Source organism: Oncorhynchus mykiss, chromosome 23 (assembly GCF_057628025.1).
Source record: "Oncorhynchus mykiss isolate SJ-2025 chromosome 23, ASM5762802v1, whole genome shotgun sequence".
Classification (NCBI taxonomy): domain Eukaryota; kingdom Metazoa; phylum Chordata; class Actinopteri; order Salmoniformes; family Salmonidae; genus Oncorhynchus; species Oncorhynchus mykiss.
Genome location: NC_143044.1, coordinates 9,292,802 through 9,314,701, shown reverse-complemented (window position 1 = coordinate 9,314,701; position 21,900 = coordinate 9,292,802). Strand labels below are relative to the sequence as shown.

Below are 21,900 nucleotides of genomic sequence, written 5' to 3'. Positions count from 1 at the left end.
CACCCCCCACCCTCCACTTTTACTTTTCCCCCCAACCTCACCTCGCCACCACCGCCCCCTCAGCCCCCCCCTCAAAGATCTGCCATCCAAGCTCTGGGTGGATTTCGCACTCCCTGGGATCTGAGTCCAACCACAGGTCAGAGGCACCCTGTGATTTGTAAACTTCTGACTGAGATTAACCTGAAGCCTTCATCTCCTAATGGTATTAATAGACCTCTGAACAGAAGGATTACAAAAACTGGGTGAGTGGATCATTCCATCAGCTGGATTTTATTAACCAATTGCACGCAGGACTTGACCGTCAACGGCAACCTGGAAAGTCAATCAAATTCGGCAATAGCTTCACCTATAGCATTCACTTAGGATACAAATAACTGCACTTGAGAATTGAATTCATGGTTGAAGATGTTGACTCAATGAGGAAAGCATTATTTCAATTTAAGGGATATAAAGTGCTTTTGACGAAGGCACGGTGAAGTGGTCTTGAAGTTCCTTGATTGTTTTTAGAATTGACCCATGTCTTAAAGGTGCAGGCAGGCTCTGAGGGAATGTGCTGACCGCTCCCTTCTGTCCAACTGCACATTTCATATGGTGTGCAAAGCCTGGAAGGGGGAGGGTGGGACCTGAGGTTGTGATCATTTTACAGATGCTTTACATCTGTAAAGTCCTCCCCCACAATTCTTTCTCTAATCCCCCCCAACCTCTCAACATCTTAATTCAACTTCTTAGGAAAATTCGATCATTCTCTTCACAATTGCGCCAGTGCGTATATGTTTGTATATGAATGTCCATTGCGTCTCACACATCTGATAGTCCACTGACGCCACTACTAGTCGATAAAAGGTCTTGGCTGAAAATGGCGCTTAAAAATAGCTCTGGTGGATTGGGTTACAGTCAGTCGATGTGATGCGAAGTTTGCCATTGACAGGGTCTTAAAGAAGCTGCAGACTCTCAGGACATGCAGGACAGTATGGCTCAAAGGAGAACTACAGTATAGAACTACAGCATATAGAAAGGGATCTGTAAGACATTAACTTCCTAGGTGGCATGGAGCTTACCCACATGAAAAAAATGCTATAGTATACTACGGTATAAATACTATAGTATTCACTGTAGTGTTTTTGCCGACTTTACAGTAGTATTCACTGTTGTAGGGTTTTTGCGGACTAAATACGGTAGTATTTACTGTTGTGTTGCCGTACATGACTGCAGTATACTGTAGTATTTACAGTTTACTATAGTATAAATACTGTAGTAAAAAAAACGTGAGTACACACTATAGTCGTTACTGTGGTGTTTTTGCAAACTGTAGTATACTGTAGTATTTACTGTAGTGTTTTTGTTTTATTGTTTTTGACATAGCAGTGGGGGCTTTCTCCTTGAGGAAACCTACTGGACAAAATACACAAAGAGCTTATTTTCCATAACCTGTAGGTACTGTAGGTACAGTGCCTTTGGAAAGTATTCAGACACGTTGACTTTTTCATAATGCTGTTACCTTACAGGCATATTCTAAAATTGATTAAATCATTATTTCCCCCTCATCAATCTACACACAATACCCCATAATGACAAAGCAAAAACATGTTTTTTGAATTTTTTTGCTCATTTGTATTTAAAAAAAAAAATCGGAAATATCTTATTTACATAAATATTCAGACCCCTTACTCAGTACTTTGTTGAAGCACCTTTGGCAGCGATTACAGCCTTGAGTTTTCTTGGATTTGACGCTACAAGGTTGGCACACCTGTATTTGGGGAGTTTCTCCTATTCTTCTCTGCAGATCCTCTCAAGGCCAAAGAGTTTAATCTTGGTTACATCAGACCAGAAAATCTTGTTTTTCAAGGTCTGAGAGTCCTTTAGGTGCCTTTTGGAAAACTCTGTGTTGTTGGGGACTTTCAATATTGCAGACATTTTTTGGTACCCTTCCCCAGATCTGTGCCTTGACTCAATCCTGTCTCGGAGCTCTACTGACAATTCCTTCGACCTCATGGCTTGGTTTTTGCTCTGACATGCTCTTTCAACTGTGGGACCATATATAGACAGGTGTGTGCCTTTCCCAATCATGTCCAACCAATTGAATTTTACCACAGGTGGACTCTAATCAAGTTGTAGAATCATCTCAAGGATGATCAATGGAAATCAAATCAAATCAAATTTTATTTGTCACATACACATGATTAGCAGATGTTAATGTGAGTGTAGCGAAATGCTTGTGCTTCTAGTCCCGACAATGCAGTAATATCCAACGAGTAATCTAACCTAACAATTTCACAACGATTACCTTATAAACACACAATTGTAAAGGAATGAATAAGAATATGTACATAAAAATATATATGAATGAGTGATGGTATAGAACGGCACAGGCAAGATGCAGTAGATGGTATAGAGTACAGTATATACATATGAGATGAGTAATGTAGGGTATGTAAACATTATATGAAGTGGCATTGTTTAAAGTGACTAGTGATACATTTATTACATCCATTTTTCCATTATTAAAGTGGCTGGAGTTGAGTCAGTATGTTGGCAGCAGCCACTCAATGCTAGTGATGGCTATTTAACAGTCTGATGGCCTTGAGATAGAAGCTGTTTTTCAGTCTCTCTGTCCCTGCTTTGATGCACCTGTACTGACCTCGCCTTCTGGACAACAGCGGGGTGAAGAGGCAGTGGCTCGGGTGGTTGTTGTCCTTGATGATCTTTTTGGCCTTCCTGTGACATCGGGTGGTGTGGGTGTCCTGGAAAGCAGATAGTTTGCCCCCGGTGATGCGTTGTGCAGACCTCACTACCCTCTGGAGAGCCTTACGGTTGTGGGCGGAGCAGTTGCCGTACCAGGCGGTGATACAGCCCAACAGGATGCTCTTGATTGTCCATCTGTAAAAATGTGTTAGTGTTTTTGGTGACAAGCCAAATTTCTTCAGCCTCCTGAGGTTGAAGAGGCGCTGCTGCGCCTTCTTCGCCACGCTGTCAGTGTGGGTGGACCATTTCAGTTTGTCCGTGATGTGTACGCCGAGGAACTTCAAACTTTTCACCCTCTCCACTACTGTCCTGTTGATGTGGATAGGGGGATGCTCCCTCTGCTGTTTCCTGAAGTCCACGATCATCTCCTGAGCGTGAGGTTATTTTCCTGACACCGCACTCCAAGGGCCCTCACCTCCTCCCTGTACGCCGTCTCGTTGTTGTTGGTAATCAAGCCTACCACTGTAGTGTCGTCTGCAAACTTGATGATTGAGTTGGAGGCGTGCATGGCCACGCAGTCGTGGGTGAACAGGGAGTACAGGAGAGGGCTGAGCACGCACCCTTGTGGGGCCCCAGAGTTGAGGATCAGCGGGGTGGAGATGTTTCTTCCTACCCTCACCACCTGGGGGCGGCTTGTCAGAAAGTTGAGACCCAGGGACTTGAGCTTAATGACAAGTTTGGAGCATACTATGGTGTTAAATGCTGAGCTGTAGTCGATGAACAGCATTCTCAGGTATTCCTCTTGACCAGATGAGTTAGGGCAGTGTGCAGTGTGATTGCGATTCCGTCGTCTGTGGACCTGTTGGGGCGGTAAGCAAATTGGAGTGGGTCTAGGGTGTCAGGTAGGGTGGAGGTGATATGGCCCTTGGCTAGTCTCTCAAAGCACTTCATGATGACGGAAGTGAGTGCTACGGGGCGGTAGTCATTTAGCTCAGTTACCTTAGCTTTCTTGGGAACAGGAACAATGGTGGCCCTCTTGAAGCATGTGGGGACAGCAGACTGGGATAAGGATTGATTGAATATATGTCCGTAAACACACCAGCAAGCTGGTCTGCGCATGCTCTGAGGACGCGGCTGGGAATGCTGTCTGGGCCTGCAGCCTTGCGAGGGTTGACACGTTTAAATGTTTTGCTCACGTCGGCTGCAGTGAAGGAGAGCCCGCAGGTTTTGGTAGAGGGCCGTGTCAGTGGCACTGTATTGTCCTCAAAGCGAGCAAAGAAGTTGTTTAGTCTGTCTGGGATCAAGACATCCTGGTCCGCGATGGGGCTGGTTTTCCTTTTGTAGTCCGTGATTGACTATAGACCCTGCCACATACCTCTCGTGTCTGAGCCGTTTAATTGCGTCTCTATACTGACACTTAGCTTGTTTGATTGCCTTGCGGAGGGAATAGCTACACTGTTTGTATTCGGTCATCTTTCTGGTAACTTTGCCCTGATTTAAAGCAGTGGTTCTGGCTTTCAGTTTTGCTCGAATGCTGCCATCAATCCACGGTTTCTGGTTTGGGAATCTTTTTGTTACGGTGCGTGAATGAGGACCCAAAAGCGAATTAACGTAAACAGAGCTTCTTTAATAACAAAACAAAACGTAGGCTCAGATGGACCGGCAGGTTCCGACAGGACAGGACAAGGTTGCAGCAAACATGACGATAGTCTGGTTCAGGCATGAACAACACAAACAAGAATCCGACAAAGACAGGAGCAGGAACAGAGAGAGATATAGAGGACCTAATCAGAGGGAAAAAGGGAACAGGTGGGAAAAGGGGAGAATGAGGTAGTCAGAGAAGACAAGGAACAGCTGGGGGAAAGAGGGGAAGAAACGGTAACCTAGTAACGACCAGCAGAGGGAGACAGGGTGAAGGGAAAGGACAGAAACAAGACACAACATGACAATACATGACAGTACCCCCCCACTCACCGAGCGCCTCCTGGCGCACTCGAGGAGGAAACCTGGCGGCAACGGAGGAAATCATCGATCAGCGCACGGTCCAGCACGTCCCGAGAGGGAACCCAACTCCTCTCCTCAGGACCGTACCCCTCCCAATCTACTAGGTACTGACGACCACGGCCCCGAGGACGCATGTCCAAAATCCTACGGACCCTGTAGATGGGTGCGCCCTCGACAAGGATGGGGGGGGGGGGGGGGAGACGAGCGGGGGCGCGAAGAACGGGCTTGATACAGGAGACATGGAAGACCGGGTGGACGCGACGAAGATATCGCGGAAGAAGAAGTCGAACTGCGACAGGATTAATAATCTGAGAAATACGGAACGGACCAATGAACCGCGGGGTCAACTTGCGAGAAGCGGTCTTAAGGGGAAGGTTCTGAGTGGAGAGCCAAACTCTCTGACCGCGACAATATCTAGGACTCTTAGTTCTACGCTTATTAGCAGCCCTCACAGTCTGCGCCCTATAACGGCAAAGTGCAGACCTGACCCTCTTCCAGGTGCGCTCGCAACGTTGGACAAAAGCCTGAGCGGAGGGGACGCTGGACTCGGCGAACTGAGATGAGAACAGCGGAGGCTGGTACCCGAGGCTACTCTGAAAAGGAGATAGCCCGGTCGCAGACGAAGGAAGCGAGTTGTGGGCGTATTCTGCCCAGGGGAGCTGTTCTGACCAAGACGCAGGGTTGCGAAAAGAAAGACTGCGTAAGATGCGACCAATAGTCTGATTGGCCCGTTCTGCTTGACCGTTAGACTGGGGGTGAAAGCCGGAAGAGAGACTGACGGAAGCCCCAATCAAACGGCAAAACTCCCTCCAAAATTGAGACGTGAATTGCGGACCTCTGTCCGAAACGACGTCTGACGGAAGGCCATGAATTCTGAAAACATTCTCGATGATGATTTGTGCCGTCTCTTTAGCAGAAGGAAGCTTAGCAAGGGGAATAAAATGAGCCGCCTTAGAGAACCTGTAGACAACCGTAAGAATAACAGTCTTCCCCGCTGAAGAAGGCAGTCCGGTGACAAAATCTAAGGCGATGTGAGACCACGGTCGAGAGGGAATGGGAAGCGGCCTGAGACGGCCGGCAGGAGGGGAGTTACCGGACTTAGTCTGCGCGCAGACCGAACAAGCAGCCACGAAGCGACGCGTGTCATGCTCCCGGGTGGGCCACCAAAAACGCTGGCGAATGGAAGCAAGCGTACCCCGAACGCCAGGGTGGCCGGCTAACTTGGCAGAGTGAGCCCACTGAAGAACGGCCAGACGAGTAGGAACGGGAACGAAAAGAAGGTTCCTAGGACAAGCGCGCGGCGACGGAGTTTGAGTGAGTGCTTGCTTTACCTGCCTCTCAATTCCCCAGACAGTCAACCCGACAACACGCCCCTCAGGGAGAATCCCCTCGGGGTCAGTGGAGGCTACTGAAGAACTGAAGAGACGAGATAAAGCATCAGGCTTGGTGTTCTTAGAGCCCGGACGATAAGAAATCACGAACTCGAAACGAGCGAAAAACAGCGCCCAGCGCGCCTGACGCGCATTAAGTCGTTTGGCAGAACGGATGTACTCAAGGTTCCTATGGTCAGTCCAAACGACAAAAGGAACGGTCGCCCCCTCCAACCACTGTCGCCATTCGCCTAGGGCTAAGCGGATGGCAAGCAGTTTGCGGTTTCCCACATCATAGTTACGTTCCGACGGCGACAGGCGATGAGAAAAATACGCGCAAGGGTGGACCTTGTCGTCAGAGAGGGAGCGCTGAGAAAGAATGGCTCCCACGCCCACCTCTGACGCGTCAACCTCGACAACGAACTGTCTAGTGACGTCAGGTGTAACAAGGATAGGTGCGGATGTAAAACGATTCTTGAGGAGATCAAAAGCTCCCTGGGCGGAAACGGACCACTTAAAGCACGTCTTGACAGAAGTAAGGGCTGTGAGAGGGGCTGCCACCTGACCGAAATTACGGATGAAACGACGATAGAAGTTCGCGAAGCCGAGAAAGCGCTGCAGCTCGACGCGTGACCTAGGGACGGGCCAATCAATGACAGCTTGGACCTTAGCGGGATCCATCTTAATGCCTTCAGCGGAAATAACAGAACCGAGAAATGTGACGGAGGAGGCATGAAAAGAGCACTTCTCAGCCTTCACAAAAAGACAATTCTCTAAAAGGCGCTGGAGGACACGTCGAACGTGCTGAACATGAATCTGGAGTGACGGTGAAAAAATCAGGATATCGTCAAGGTAAACGAAAACAAAGATGTTCAGCATGTCTCTCAGGACATCATTGACTAATGCCTGAAAGACAGCTGGAGCGTTAGCGAGGCCGAAAGGAAGAACCCGGTATTCAAAGTGCCCTAACGGAGTGTTAAACGCCGTCTTCCACTCGTCCCCCTCCCTGATGCGCACGAGATGGTAAGCGTTACGAAGGTCCAACTTAGTGAAAAACCTGGCTCCCTGCAGGATCTCGAAGGCTGAAGACATAAGAGGAAGCGGATAACGATTCTTCACTGTTATGTCATTCAGCCCTCGATAATCTATGCAGGGGCGCAGGGACCCGTCCTTCTTCTTAACAAAAAAAAACCCCGCTCCGGCGGGAGAGGAGGAGGGGACTATGGTACCGGCGGCAAGAGCTACAGACAAATAATCTTCGAGAGCCTTACGTTCGGGAGCCGACAGAGAGTATAGTCTACCCCGGGGGGGGAGTGGTTCCCGGAAGGAGATCAATACTACAATCATACGACCGGTGTGGAGGAAGAGAGGTGGCCCTGGACCGACTGAACACCGTGCGCAGATCGTGATATTCCTCCGGCACCCCTGTCAAATCACCAGGCTCCTCCTGTGAAGAAGAGACAGAGGAAACAGGAGGGATAGCAGACATTAAACATTTCACATGACAAGAGACGTTCCAGGAGAGGATAGAATTACTAGACCAATTAATGGAAGGATTATGACAAACTAGCCAGGGATGGCCCAAAACAACAGGTGTAAAAGGTGAACGAAAAATTAAAAAAGAAATGGTTTCGCTATGATTACCAGAAACAGTGAGGGTTAAAGGTAGCGTCTCACGCTGAATCCTGGGGAGAGGACTACCATCCAGGGCGAACAAGGCCGTGGACTCCCTTATCTGTCTGAGAGGAATGTCATGTTCCCGAGCCCAGGTCTCGTCCATAAAACAGCCCTCCGCCCCAGAGTCTATTAAGGCACTGCAGGAAGCTGACGAACCGGTCCAGCGTAGATGGACCGACAAGGTAGTGCAGGATCTTGAAGGAGAGACAGGAGTAGTAGCGCTCACCAGTAGCCCTCCGCTTACTGATGAGCTCTGGCTTTTACTGGACATGAAGTGACAAAATGACCAGCAGAACCGCAATAGAGACAGAGGCGGTTGGTGATTCTCCGTTCCCTCTCCTTAGTCGAGATGCGGATACCTCCCAGCTGCATAGGCTCAGCACCCGAGCCGGCAGAGGAAGATGGTAGTGATGCGGAGAGGGGGGCAACGGAGAACGCGAGCTCCTTTCCACGAGCTCGGTGACGAAGATCAACCCGTCGCTCAATGCGAATAGCGAGTTCAATCAAGGAATCCACGCTGGAAGGAACCTCCCGGGAGAGAATCTCATCCTTTACCTCTGCGCGGAGACCCTCCAGAAAACGAGCGAGCAAAGCCGGCTCGTTCCAGCCACTGGAGGCAGCAAGAGTGCGAAACTCAATAGAGTAGTCTGTTATGGATCGATTACCTTGACATAGGGAAGACAGGGCCCTGGAAGCCTCCTCCCCAAAAACAGATCGATCAAAAACCCGTATCATCTCCTCCTTAAAGTCCTGATACTGGTTAGTACACTCAGCCCTTGCCTCCCAGATTGCCGTGCCCCACTCACGAGCCCGTCCAATAAGGAGAGATATGACGTAGGCGACACGAGCAGTGCTCCTGGAGTAAGTGTTGGGCTGGAGAGAAAACACAATATCACACTGGGTGAGGAACGAGCGGCATTCAGTGGGCTCCCCAGAGTAACACGGCGGGTTATTGATTCTGGGCTCCGGAGATTCGAAAGCCCTGGAAGTGGCCGGTGGATCGAGGTGGAGATGGTGAACCTGTTCTGTGAGGTTGGAGACTTGGGTGGCCAGGGTCTCAACGGCATGTCGAGCAGCAGACAATTCCTGCTCGTGTCTGCCTAGCATCGCTCCCTGGATCTCGACGGCTGAGTGGAGAGGATCCGAAGTCGCTGGGTCCATTCTTGGTCGGATTCTTCTGTTACGGTGCGTGAATGAGGACCCAAAAGCGAATTAACGTAAACAGAGCTTCTTTAATAACATAACAAAACGTAGGCTCAGATGGACCGGCAGGTTCCGACAGGACAGGACAAGGTTGCAGCAAACATGACGATAGTCTGGTTCAGGCATGAACAACACAAACAAGAATCCGACAAAGACAGGAGCAGGAACAGAGAGAGATATAGAGGACCTAATCAGAGGGAAAAAGGGAACAGGTGGGAAAAGGGGTGAATGAGGTAGTCAGAGAAGACAAGGAACAGCTGGGGGAAAGAGGGGAAGAAACGGTAACCTAGTAACGACCAGCAGAGGGAGACAGGGTGAAGGGAAAGGACAGAAACAAGACACAACATGACAATACATGACACTTTTAATAGACACTGTGGGTACGACATCGCCGATGCACTTGCTAATATATCCCTCACCAAATCAGCGTATTCATCAATGTTGTTGTTCGCCGCAATGCAGAACATATCCCAGTCCACGTGATCGAAGCAATCTGGAAGCGTGGAATCCGATTTGTCGGACCAGCGTTGAACAGACCTGAGCACGGGAGCTTCCTGGATGCACAACGCACTGGTTGTCGCTGGAAGCTCTGGTGCGTGAATCATAGCCAGGGACTCCGGACCGTGGATCGTCGTCGGGGACTCCAGACCGTAGATCGTCGCCGGGGACTCCGGACCGTAGATCGTCGCCGGGGACTCCGGACCGGGAACCGTCGCTGGAGACTCCGGACCTTGGATCGTCACTGGAGTCTCCGGGCCATGGATCAACACTGGAGGCGCCGCGCCATGGATCAACACTGGAGGCGCTGTGCCAGCTCTACGCTCCAGACCTCCAGTGATGATCCATGGCCCAAAGCCTCCAGTGATGATCCATGGCACGGAGCCTCCAGTGATGATCCATGGCCCGGAGCCTTCAGTGATGATCCATGGCCTGGAGCCTCCAGTGATGATCCATGGCCCAGAGCCTCCTGTGATGATCCATGGCACGGAGCCTCCAGTGATAATCCATGGCCCGGAGCCTCCAGTGATGATCCATGGCCCGGAGCCTCCAGTGATGATCCATGGCCCGGAGCCTTCAGTGATGATCCATGGCCTGGAGCCTCCAGTGATGATCCATGGCCCAGAGCCTCCTGTGATGATCCATGGGCTGGAGCCTCCAGTGATGATCCATGGCGCGGCGCCTCCAGTGTTGATCCATGGCCCGGAGACTCCAGTGACGATCACGCCTTGACCTTAGAGATCTTTTTAATTCTCAATTTTGTTAGGTCAGGGTGTGACTAGGGTGGGCAATCTATGTTTTCTATCTCTTTGTTGGCACGGGTATGGTTCCCAATCAGAGGCAGCTATCGTTGTCTCTGATTGGGGATCATACTTAGGCAGCCTTTTTCCACCTGTAGTTTGTGGGATCTTGTTTTTTGAACAGTGCTGTTTAGCCCTACTAGACGTTACATTACTCGTCCGTGCGTCCGTTGCCTGCTCCTCGCGCTCGCCCTGAAATTCGTGTCACCAGCCCGGTACCATCAGTGCCGGTCCCAGCATTTTTTTCACCTGTGGGTTATGGGATATTGTTTATGTTTAGTTGCTTGTAGCACTGCATTGTCGTCACGGTTCGTTTATTCTTTATTGTTTTGTATTTGCTTAAGTTTCACTTTATTCATTAAAAGTATGTGGAACTCTATGTAAGCTGCGCCTTGGTCCGACCATCATTATTACGAATAACGTGACAACTGTAGTGTTTTTGAGAACATTATTGTAGTATTTACTGTAGTGTTTTTGCACTCTGTAGTATACTGTATTTACTATAGTATTCTACAGTATAATACACAATTCTATAGTAAGTACTACACATGGTTGAGGGATACTACAGTGTGTATATAGTATTCTCCAGTATACGACAAATACTACAGAATTCTATAGTAAGTACTATAGTATTCTATAGTAAACTAGCAACCTAGGCTACAGAGTTCCCGTGTTTCAGATTTATATGATTACAGCCATGTTCATCTTATGCATCAAATTGGATTGATCTGTTTACTGCAAATTGGATTGATCTGAAAGTCTTGGTAGTTTGTTCTAATAGCCTTATGCAGAGGAATGTGTTTACTGCACCCACCGTTGGTCTATATACTGTATGTGTTAAACCTGTCTAATGTCTTGAGTTTTCAGACCAAACACAACTGAAACCTACAGTGGTCTATATGTTTCCTCTTGGACAGACATCTGTTGGTTATGGGAATGTTAGGACTCTGAAGGCATTGACGTGCACTTTGAACAATGAGCAAGGTGCAGTCTGCATCTAGTCTGCATGGCCTCATAAGTGTCGGTCCCAAGCAGGGTTGATGGTTGGTTGGTCTTTAAATGGTGCAATGGTTAGAGACTATCACTAGAGGGACTCCTATCTCCTCTCTCTGTCTCCTTTCCACAATTAGTTTTTTTAAACTATTCAGTGGCTACATATATATATTCTAAATCGGACATATTATACAGTAGCTTGGTATGTTGTGTGATCTTTTCTAACTTCCTGTTTACTTGTGTTCCCAGTCTGCAGTTATGCCTCATGGAAGACCTGCCCCACCTAACAAGAGGAAAAAGCCCTCTAAGATCATCACTGACCTGTCACATGTCACTCAAGATGGTAAGGCACAAGCATGTGAGCTCAAAAACACAATTCATCACATGTACAAAATTATAAACTGGGTAGTTCGAGCCCTGAATGCTGATTGGCTGACAGCCGTGGCATATCAGACCACATACCACGGGTATGACAAAACATTTATTTTTACTGCTCTAATTACATTGGTAACCAGTTTATAATAGCAATAAGGCACCTCTGGGGTTTGTGCTATATGGCCAATATACCACAGCTAAGGGCTGTATCCAGGCACTCCGTGTGGTGTCGTGCTTAAGAACAGTCCTTAGCCGTGGTATATTGGCCATATACACCACACTCCCTCGTGCCTTATTGCTATATTTCTCGCACATCATTAAAGATTATAGGGACATCTTCAAAACTGTGAGAGACCATTCAGTACCATACATTAAACTCTGCTCAGTAACATTGATCAATATGAGCCTATGGCATTATCAAGAGTAACATACTGTACTAACTGGTAAACATAGAGGGCAGGCAGGAAGACACCTTCCGAAGGTGAGAACTCTCAGGGAGGCCTGGTCTCCCTATGGGCCAGCAGCTGGTCCAAGAGACTGGATCCACTGTTGACAGCTTTTTTGGGTCACATCACAGAGAATGAAAAGAGAAGTTATTTATAGCCTAATTATTTTGTTAATTGGGGACTTTGTCAAGATCTCTGTGCACTTGTCAGAGAAGCTCCTCCACATGTTTGCACTTAACATGTCCTAATGACTAGCGCCCTGTCACACACACAAACATGTATCTCCTAGATTCCACAGCACAATTACAATCTGTCCTTTGCAGTCATTGCAGTAATAGTTTACCCTCCCCTCCCTCTCAGCTGTTGAGTCACAGGATCCATAGTTCAGGCGATGGCATAATGCATTTTTATGAAAATGATGACAGGTGTTTTCCCCTCCACCCATTAAGTGGTAAAAAAGTAAATATTTGTGCTGCTCTTACACTTTTTGTGTCAAGTGTCCTGACAGATATAGCAATAAGGCCTAAGCAGAAAGCTGTGTTTTAACACAATGTGGCACTGCATGCTGCTCCAAGCTGACCAGTGTTCAAACGCATTCCCCTCCACGTCTGTTATAACTTATAACATACATAGACAGAAATCATCTTTGAATTACGTAACTAGTGTTGGATTTTAAAGGGATAGTTCAGGATTACAAAATGCAGCAACAGTTATTGAAACACAAGTATTGTCCTTTTTGAACAGCAAATGTTATTGGCATGAAAACAAACAGGAATGGTAAATTATTAAATCCACCAAATGATTGAGGTTGAGTGCAGTCAAAAATGTGATTTTTCTGTGTTTCATACAGTACCAGTCAAAAGTTTGGACACACCTACTAAATCAAGGGTTTTTCTTTATGTTTACTATTTTCTACATTGTAGAATAACAGTGAAGACATCAAAACTATGAAATAATACATATGGAATCATAATAACCAAAAAAAGTGTTAAACAAATCAAAATATATAGCCACCCTTTTCCTTGATGACAGCTTTGCACATTCTTGGCATTCTCTCAACCAGCTTCATGAAGTAGTCACTTGGAATGCATTTCAATTAACAGGTGTGTTCAAATTAATTTGTGGAATTTCTTTCCTTTTTAATTTGTTTGAGTCAATCAGTTGTGCTGTGACAAGGTAGGTTTGGTATACAGAAGATAGCCCTATTTGGTAAAAGACCAAGTCCATATTATGGAAGGAACAGCTCAAATAAGCAAAGAGAAATGACAGTCCATCATTACTTTAAGACATGAAGGTCAGTCAATCAGGAAAATGTCAAGAACTTTGAAAGTTTCTTCAAATGCAGTCGCAAAAAATATCAAGCGCTATGGTGAAACTAGCTCTCATGAGGACCACCACAGGAAAGAGGAGAAGTTAATTAAAGTTTCCAGCCTCAGAAATTGAAGCCCAAATAAATGCTTCACAGAGTTTAAGTAACAGCCACATCTCAACATCAACTGTTCAGAAGAGACTGCGTGAATCTGGCCTTCATGGACGAACTGCTGCAAAGAAACCACTACCAATATGATGAGTCCAAATTTTAGATTTTTGGTTCCAACTGCCGTGTCTTTGTGAGATGCAGAGTAGGTGAACGGATGATCTCTGCATCTGTGGTTCCCACCGTAAAGCATGGAGGAGGAGGTGTGATGGTGTGGGGTGCTTTGCTGGTGACACTGTCTGTGATTTATTTAGAATTCAAGGGACATTTAACCAGCATAGCTACCACAGCATTCTGCAGCGATATGCCATCCCATCTGGTTTGCTCTTAGTGGGACTATAATTTGTTTTTCAACAGGACAATGACACAACACACCTCCAGGCTGTGTAAGGGCTATTTGACCAAGGAGAGTGATGGAATGCTCCATCAGATGACTTGGCCTCCACAATCACCCGACCTCAACCCAATTGAGATGGTTTGGGATGAGTTGGACCGCAGTGTGAAGGAAAAGCAGCCAACAAGTGCTCAGCATATGTGGGAATGTGCAAAGCTGTCATCAAGGCAAAGGGTGGCTACTTTGAAGAATATTAATCTAAAATATAATTTGATTTGTTTAACACTTTTTTTGGTTACTACATGAGTTCAGGTGTTATTTCATAGTTTTGATGTCTTCACTATTATTCTACAAAATAAAATAAACCTTGAATGAGTAGGTGTGTCCAAACTTTGGACTGGTACTGTATATATTTCCACGCTATGAGGTAGTTATAATACTGTGAAATTGTGAAAAGGATGATAATGCCCTTTTAGTGTAAGGGCTGTTTGAAAAGACCCCCTGAAATTTCAGCCTGTTTAAGTGGGATGGAGTTTTAGCCTGCCTGGTGAAATCACCACCTACTGGGCACATACTGGTTAAATCAACATTGTTTCAATGTTTTTTGTCAACTTATTGGGACGTGGAATCTACGTGGCAAATACATTGGATTATGCGATCATGGTAACCAATTTTCATCATAGACAAACCTTGTCAAATCTTCATCGTGATATCCACTATAAGAAAGCAATAGGCTGGGCAGCATCTCCAACAGGAGAGTTGATCTATCTACGGCCATCCCTTCGGTCTCCCATCCATGGTTTAACAAAGCCCAGCCCTGCATAGTTTTGATATGTTTCACTGACCATTACCAATGTGCTATCGTGAGAATGATTGTAGAGAAATCTACACTTAATAGATTCACTGTTGCTATCGAATCGTTCCAAATAGTATGTTCTGTAGAGAAAACGAAATGTAGCCATACTTTATCAATCATATATCATCAAAGATCCTATTTAGGTCTATACAACATTTGGGAAGTCATCAACAGCTATTGTTGAAATTCAGATTCACCTCAAACATGATAGACTGACCAGTTGAATCCAGGTGAAAGCTACAATCCCTTATTGATGTCACCTGTTAAATCCACTTCAATTAGTGTCGATGAAGGGGAGGAGAAAGGTTAAAGAAGGATTTTTAAGCCTTGAGGCAATTGAGACATGGATTGTGTATTGTGTGCCATTCAGAGGGTGAAAGGGCAAGACAAAATATTGAAGTGCCTTTGAACAGGGTATGGTAGTAGGTGCCAGGAGAACAGGTTTGTGTCAAGAACTGAAACACTGCTGATTTTCTCACACTCAACGCTTTCCCATGTGTATCGAGAATGGTCCACCACCCAAAGGACGTCAAGCCAACTTGACACGACTGTGGGAAGAATTGGAGTCAATATTGCGCCAGCATCCCTTTGGACTTTTTTTGACACCTTGTAGAGTCCATGCCGCAATGAATTGAGGCTGTTCTGAGGGCAAAAGGGGGTGCAACGCAATATTAGGAAGGTGTTCCTAATGCTTTGTACACTCAGTGTAGGCCCAGAGGTTCCAGCTTGGCTTGATTTTAAATGAGTGATTGTGAGTTAATGAAAACATGTCGATTCACATCTCCATCTCAACCAAAAAATCAAAAGTTAAAGAATAGGATTATGCCAGTGGATCAGATGGAACTATCCAAACCGTAGATATATGTCCTTCAAATGATTGATTTTCCATTGGAATTTGGTTGTGCTTTTTTTTGATGGTTGAAAGCATAGCTGACAACACAATGGGAATCAAAATAACTTTTGATTGTCTTTTTGAGTGGCTAAAAATTGGGTTGGAATCTCATTGCTCAATGTATCTACCAAATATTACTCAATTCTCCATGTTAAAATGACATGGTGTGCCCAGTGGGCACTCGCGGTAAATGCGTTAAAACAAGTCACGTAATAAATTGCGTGGTTCACTCTGTCTAAATAGTCAAAAAGAAACAAAAAAAGCTTATTAGCAAATAGCAATTTCTCAAACAAGAATTTTGCAAGGATTGTCTGGGAGTGGTTTGAGTGGGGAGGGGAAAACTGAAAATTTGTGTTTATTGGCAGAGAGGTTTGGAACTCTTTCTTACTGGCCTATTAAGCATATTTTTAATCCTGAACTTATTTAGGCTTGCCATAACAAAGGTGTTGAATACTTATTGACTCAACACATTTCAGCTTTCCATTTTATATTCATTTGTCAAAAAAATCTAAAACAATCATTTCACTTTGACATTATGGGGTATTTTGTGTAGGCCAGTGATGCAACATTTTAAATTCAGGTTGTAACACAACAAAACGTGGAAAAATTCAAGGGGTGTGAATACTTCATGAAGGCACCGTATATGTGCTTTAGAGTTGATGTGGAACCTGTGCAGTGTTATGCATTTTAGACTCTCTCCCTTCACCCATCCTCTCTCCTTTCAACGCCCTGTGACTTCTGACAGATGGATCATAAGCACTGAGAACAGAACAAATGGAGATAACACAGAGATGAAAATGGCTCAGGCCTTACCTCATAAAGCTTCAGTCAAAAGCTAGTCATTCTCAGCCAGGCCCAGACTTAGGGAGGAGCTGTTCTCTGCTCGCTCTCCTTCTCTCCACATTGTTGAAGAATGGCCAGTTCATCTTTGAGCAGAGTGATTTATGAATTTTCCACCGTAATGACAGCAAGAATCTGAGAGCAACCCCCTCCTACGCAATCATCTGCACTGAGCGTAATTTCTGCTCTGATGTAAAGATCACATCACATCGACACAGATGTATTTTCTAGGTGAAGGATAAATGATGCACATAAAGTACTGTAACATTTGTTCAAACAATGATAAGCAAACCGTGGGACCAACTCAAACCAAACAGGTAACCAGGGTTTACAGAATAAGTCAAAATATGATTCTTTCTGCATAGGGAGATACATTGTTGAGTGTCTTTTTTGTATCACAATGCAGACAACAAGGTTCAAACTTGAATTCAAACTTGAACAATTGCTGCACCAGAAGAATGATGTTTTTCCATTTACCTGGTCACCAAGTTTAATTGAATAGAGCCTTATACAGAATGTGCATCCAGTATACTATAGGAAATCAATATGAGAAATCAATAGACAATGTATGAATTTCTCATCTGCAGAGTTTGATCCTGAGGCGTCAGAGTTTGACCTGGGGATGAAGATCAAGACTCCCAAGGACACCATGCTGGAGGAGCTGAACCTCTTCACCAACAAGGGCTCCAAGATGTTCAAGATGAGGCAGAAACGTGTGGAGAAGTTCATATATGAGAACAACCCTGACCTCTTCGGCAGTGAGTCTATGGTAAGAAAATGGTAAATCCAGCTGTGCCACCAGAGACTCTGGGTTCGCGCCCAGGCTCTGTCGTAACCGGCCGCGACCGGGAGGTCCGTGGGGCGACGCACAATTGGCCTAGCGTCGTCCGGGATAGGGAGGGGTTGGCCGGTAGGGATATCCTTGTCTCATCGCGCACCAGCAACCCCTGTGGCAGGCCGGGCGCGGATTCTACACGTAGAAATCGGCAGTCGCCCACCGGTGGGTGGTCCCTATAACACACTGCGCCAACAGCAAGCAAACGAATGGCGAATTAACGGCCCCCCTACTGTACAGAATGACAATCAGTCTGGTGAGTTCTTCTTTATATGCTTGTGTGTATTTCAGGAGAACTTCCAGAAGTTGGTCCCCAGCCTGGGTGGTACAATGATGTTGGATGCTAGTGGCCACATGGTGGACAAGCAATCAGGCCCTCCTGCACCCCCTCCCAAACCAGGCAAAGATGGGCATGGTCATGGTAATGAACATGGTCATGATCATGAGCATGGACATGAGCATGGTAATGAGCATGGGCGCCATGGATACCAGGGACATGTACATCATGATGATGTTGCTCCAGGAGAACATGGTCATGGTCAGTATCCATTCAAATTAGCTCATGATCATAGAAAAACTACAGAGTGATTTTGGAACGAGTTCTATGGACCTGCAGTCAGGGGTGTCATGCCCATAGGGGGTAAAAAGGCACGTGCCCCCTCAGATATATCCTGTTTTAGACATTTTTTTAACTTAAATCATCACCAGCAACATATTGGAAAATAGCTAGTTTCTATGATTTGTAGTCAAAAAGAGAGGAAGATAGTGATCATTAGAAACACATATTTTTTGACTATAAAATATAGAAACATGCCATTTTCACATCTGTTGATGTTGGGTTGATGCTGGAGATGATGAATATTATGATGATGACATTTTACAAATGACCCGTTAAATGAATGACTAAACAAAATGTTTAAGCCCAGTTTTATCATAATTATTCATAAAAATATCTGACTGGACGATTTTAGCTGCTGTTGATGGCCAGGAGTTATGTTTGTAAATTAATGTGATCAAGCTAAACTCAGCAAAAAAATAAACTCCCCTTTTTCAGGACCCTGTTCTTCAAAGATAATTAGTCAAAATCCAAATAACTTCACAGATCTCCATTGTAAAGGGTTTAAACACTGTTTCCCATGCTTGTTCAATGAACCTTATATGTTTATAGGTTCCCAATCTCCCAACTTCATAACTAGCTACCAAGCCATTTCAGGCTATCAATCAAGTTAGAGTAGCTTGTCTATCTATCTTAGCTGGCATGCCTGCTGGCAAGGTTGCTAGACTTTAGAAAAGCTAGCAATTACTAAATGTACTGAAAAAGACCCATCGCTTTCAACCTAGAGTTTAGCAGAGATGCAGAGAAGCATATTTTTAAAATAATGCTTTTTAATTTTTTTTTACATATAATTAGGCATAATGATTATGGCTGTAGATTGCAGGAAAAAGCAATTTCAGGTGTTTGGGATATGTTAAATTCTTCAACTTCCACCTACACCCCCCCTCCAACCCCATGTACTTCGTGCCCCCTCTAAAATAATGGGTGAATGATGCCCATGCCTGTAGTGCAATCAATATATCAACATTGGATATCATCTCATAGAAAATATGTTTTTTGGACTCACTGTTTTCCTCCTACAGGTAGTCATGGAGTAGAGGTTGCCTTAGACAAAGCCAAGAAAAGGCATGATTATGTTCCCTCATACATATCACCGTGGGAAAAGGCCATGAAGGGCAACCAGGAGCTGACATCCAGCATGAGATATCATATGCCAGTCCCCCATGCCCACCTTGATTTGCCCAAGTACAAGTCTTTCAACAGGTACAGTCCCCTCTATGCCTTGCTTGGTCGACTCCATAGCATTTTAAAAGGATTTCTTTGAAATGAGTGTGAAATAGTGGAGCCCACCCATTTCCTGTAAAAATCAGACTCTTATATTGTCCATCCAGGTATGTGAGGCACATCGACAGAAGTTGCCCATACAAGATCCATTTCACTTATCAGTCTGATCTTCTTTTGTTGCCCATCACTTTATCTGTCTTAGGAGTGCTACACCATTTGGGGGCTTTGATAAAGCCTCTCAGCTCATGACCTTCCAACTGCCAGACACCCATGAGGTGGCCCATGAGGAGCCTGAACCAGCTGTGGTATACCAGCATGACATTGGCTCTCGACCCTCCTTCAACCGTACTCCTATAGGCTGGGTGGGAAGCAGTGAGCCCAGCAGCATCCACATGGAGTTGGATGCCCTGCCCTTCGATGGGGAGACTGACGACCTGTGAACAGCATGCCCCACAGACCCAGATGTGCAGACAGAGACTGCGCACAATATATAAATCTACATAAAGAAAAAACATACACTTTTTAGAAAGGTTTGTGAGCCAGTCAACTTTTCCTTGAGTTCAATTCATGAAAGAGGAAATAGTTTATGAAAACAAACCACAAAGCTCAATATTGGGCTCTTTAAATGAGAGCGAGAGAGAGAGAGCGAGAGAGAGGGGGTGATTAGTTAGTATGTTTGCAACAAAGAAATCAATCATGAACAAAGACATCAATCGTGAGCCTATTGTGTTCAACTTCCCAGTGAACACAGGAGGCTACCATAACTGTGATTTATGCGTACTCTTATTTTTTTTCCATTATGATTCATTTAGTAGGCATAGTATATTGTTCAATCACACAAGTCTCCAGCTCAGTCATGAAGCAGCAGCATAACATAGTTTGTCCATGAGGAGAGACAAACAGGACTGAAGGGTTGAACTTTGATTCGTTTTTTTTCCTGTGTCAGCATGTTGCTGTGCCCACTGCTCAAGTTGTTCCTCTAGCTATAGCCTTCTACCATCATGGTTTTTACTGTATTTCTCTGTTCTCTCTGCCACTGACTTTTGACAGCTTTGTCGTGGCCCTGCAAATCCAGCAGCCTAGCCTAGGATGCATGCAGTAAGCGTGAGGTGTGCTAATTTCTGTTGCGTGATAGAGATTGTGATGAACTAATACAGTACTGCATCACCCAAGATTTCTCCCTAATAAACTTTTTCCAATTGTAGTTTATGTCTGTTGTACTTTGTATCTCCAGTGGAGGCTACTATAATTGTTATCAGAACAAATGATGGAAGTGACATGGGGTTAGTTTAATGAATGTGTGGGGCCATTAAGAGGCCTCTTTAGGGCCCATCAGTGCAATTCACTTGATGGTAGACAGTAACATGGATGCATTTCAAAGGATCCTTACCTGTGACAAACAGTCTTGAAAATGTGAAATAAAATCAGTCTACCCCTTGCTTTCCTCCCCGGTTGCGCACTTGGCTATCGCCTTCTCTCAACACCCCGAGACAAAATATCGCGAGTATTGGTTGCCTTGGCTGCAGCACAGGGTGTCGCTAGAGGAGGTTTGATTGGGATTTAGCGGCAGAGCGTTTGACTCGAGTCACTCCAGATAAGATTACCGTTCTCCTAGCAGCGGGATATTATGCTGGCAGCAGGATATTATGCTGGCAGCAGGATCGCGAATGTATTTTTCTAAATAAGAGTCCCCATGCAAAGCCATGCTAAACTTAGTGACTATTGTTTTTTTGTGTTTTTTTTACTTTAGTGAAGTACAACTGTTTTTCTCAGCATCGCAACCACCTTGTAAAAAAATAAATGGAGCACTTTATGTTGTTTTATTTATTAATACCAGCATTTATTTTAAAAGTTTACAAAAAGTACAGGTATGCTGAAAGCACAGAAGTCTGGGGAGGGGCTCATAGTAATGGCTGGAATGGAATGGTTAAAATGTGGAAACCACTTGTTTGATACCAATCCATTAATTCCACTCCAGCCATTACAATAAGCTTGTTCTCCCCAATTAAGGTGCCACAAGCTGCTATTGTGTGTAGGCTATAATTAAAGACATACTTCAATGTCAATCTCAGCACTTTTAAAAATACACTTTTACGTCGGGAAAAGTAAATGTTTTTTCTCTATAAGCCAATCTGTAATTGCTGATTTGCATTGTGGCCAATGGAATGGGTGGAGTAAAATCTCAGTAACACTCCGTATTATCCAGTCCCCAATTAAATTACACCATTTATACAATGGGTGGATCTAGTCCTGGATGCTGATAGGTTAAAACTGCGTTCCAGCCAATGTCTATTTCACAAATGACCACTGGCTAAAGCTATGATGTTGAAATGCCTACTCACAGTTCCATCTCACTGTGCAATCCACCGTCCCATCAAGTCCAGCCGGGCAATTTATAAAATTGATCTCCACTGTAAAAAAGCATCTAGACATTATCTCCCCTTGCTTTTGGCTCACATTTTGTTTTCTACAACAGAGATTTGCATAAACCTTGCTAACAGTGACACGAGAGCAAATGTTCTATGCCAATGATGCAAAAATCGCCCATTATTGCTCATTGTTATGGATGTATCCAAGTAAATGGTACTAGAAAACAGCTTAAACTCAAGCAAATGCAGCAACATTTGTTATTCTGGGTGGACTGTTTGATGCGACTGTGTTAACCATCGTTGGCTAGCGAACAAGCAAGGTGTAAGAGTACTCCCAACCCCACCTCTTATGGAATGAAAAATAGTTCTCTATAAGCCAATATGTAATTAATATACAGTGTATTGCATT

The 21,900-nt window shown here is 45.1% G+C and overlaps 1 protein-coding gene across 3 annotated transcripts; it reads left to right on the top strand.

Moving 5' to 3' along the window:
* Positions 1-185: 185 nt before the first annotated feature.
* On the top strand, positions 186-20,326 carry myoz1a (myozenin 1a). Of its 3 annotated transcripts, none has more exons than XM_090216754.1 (6): positions 186-242; positions 11,477-11,570; positions 17,035-17,216; positions 17,574-17,682; positions 18,921-19,101; positions 19,325-20,326. In XM_090216754.1, the coding sequence occupies exons 2-6, from the start codon at positions 11,486-11,488 to the stop codon at positions 19,560-19,562; spliced, it is 795 nt and encodes a 264-aa protein (XP_090072880.1). In that variant the 5' UTR covers positions 186-242; positions 11,477-11,485; the 3' UTR covers positions 19,563-20,326. The 3 variants fall into 3 exon arrangements, with proteins under 3 accessions (XP_090072880.1, XP_021436050.1, XP_021436049.1); XM_021580375.3 differs by having other exon boundaries at positions 17,574-17,703; XM_021580374.3 differs by having other exon boundaries at positions 17,574-17,820.
* The last annotated feature ends 1,574 nt before the right edge of the window (positions 20,327-21,900 follow it).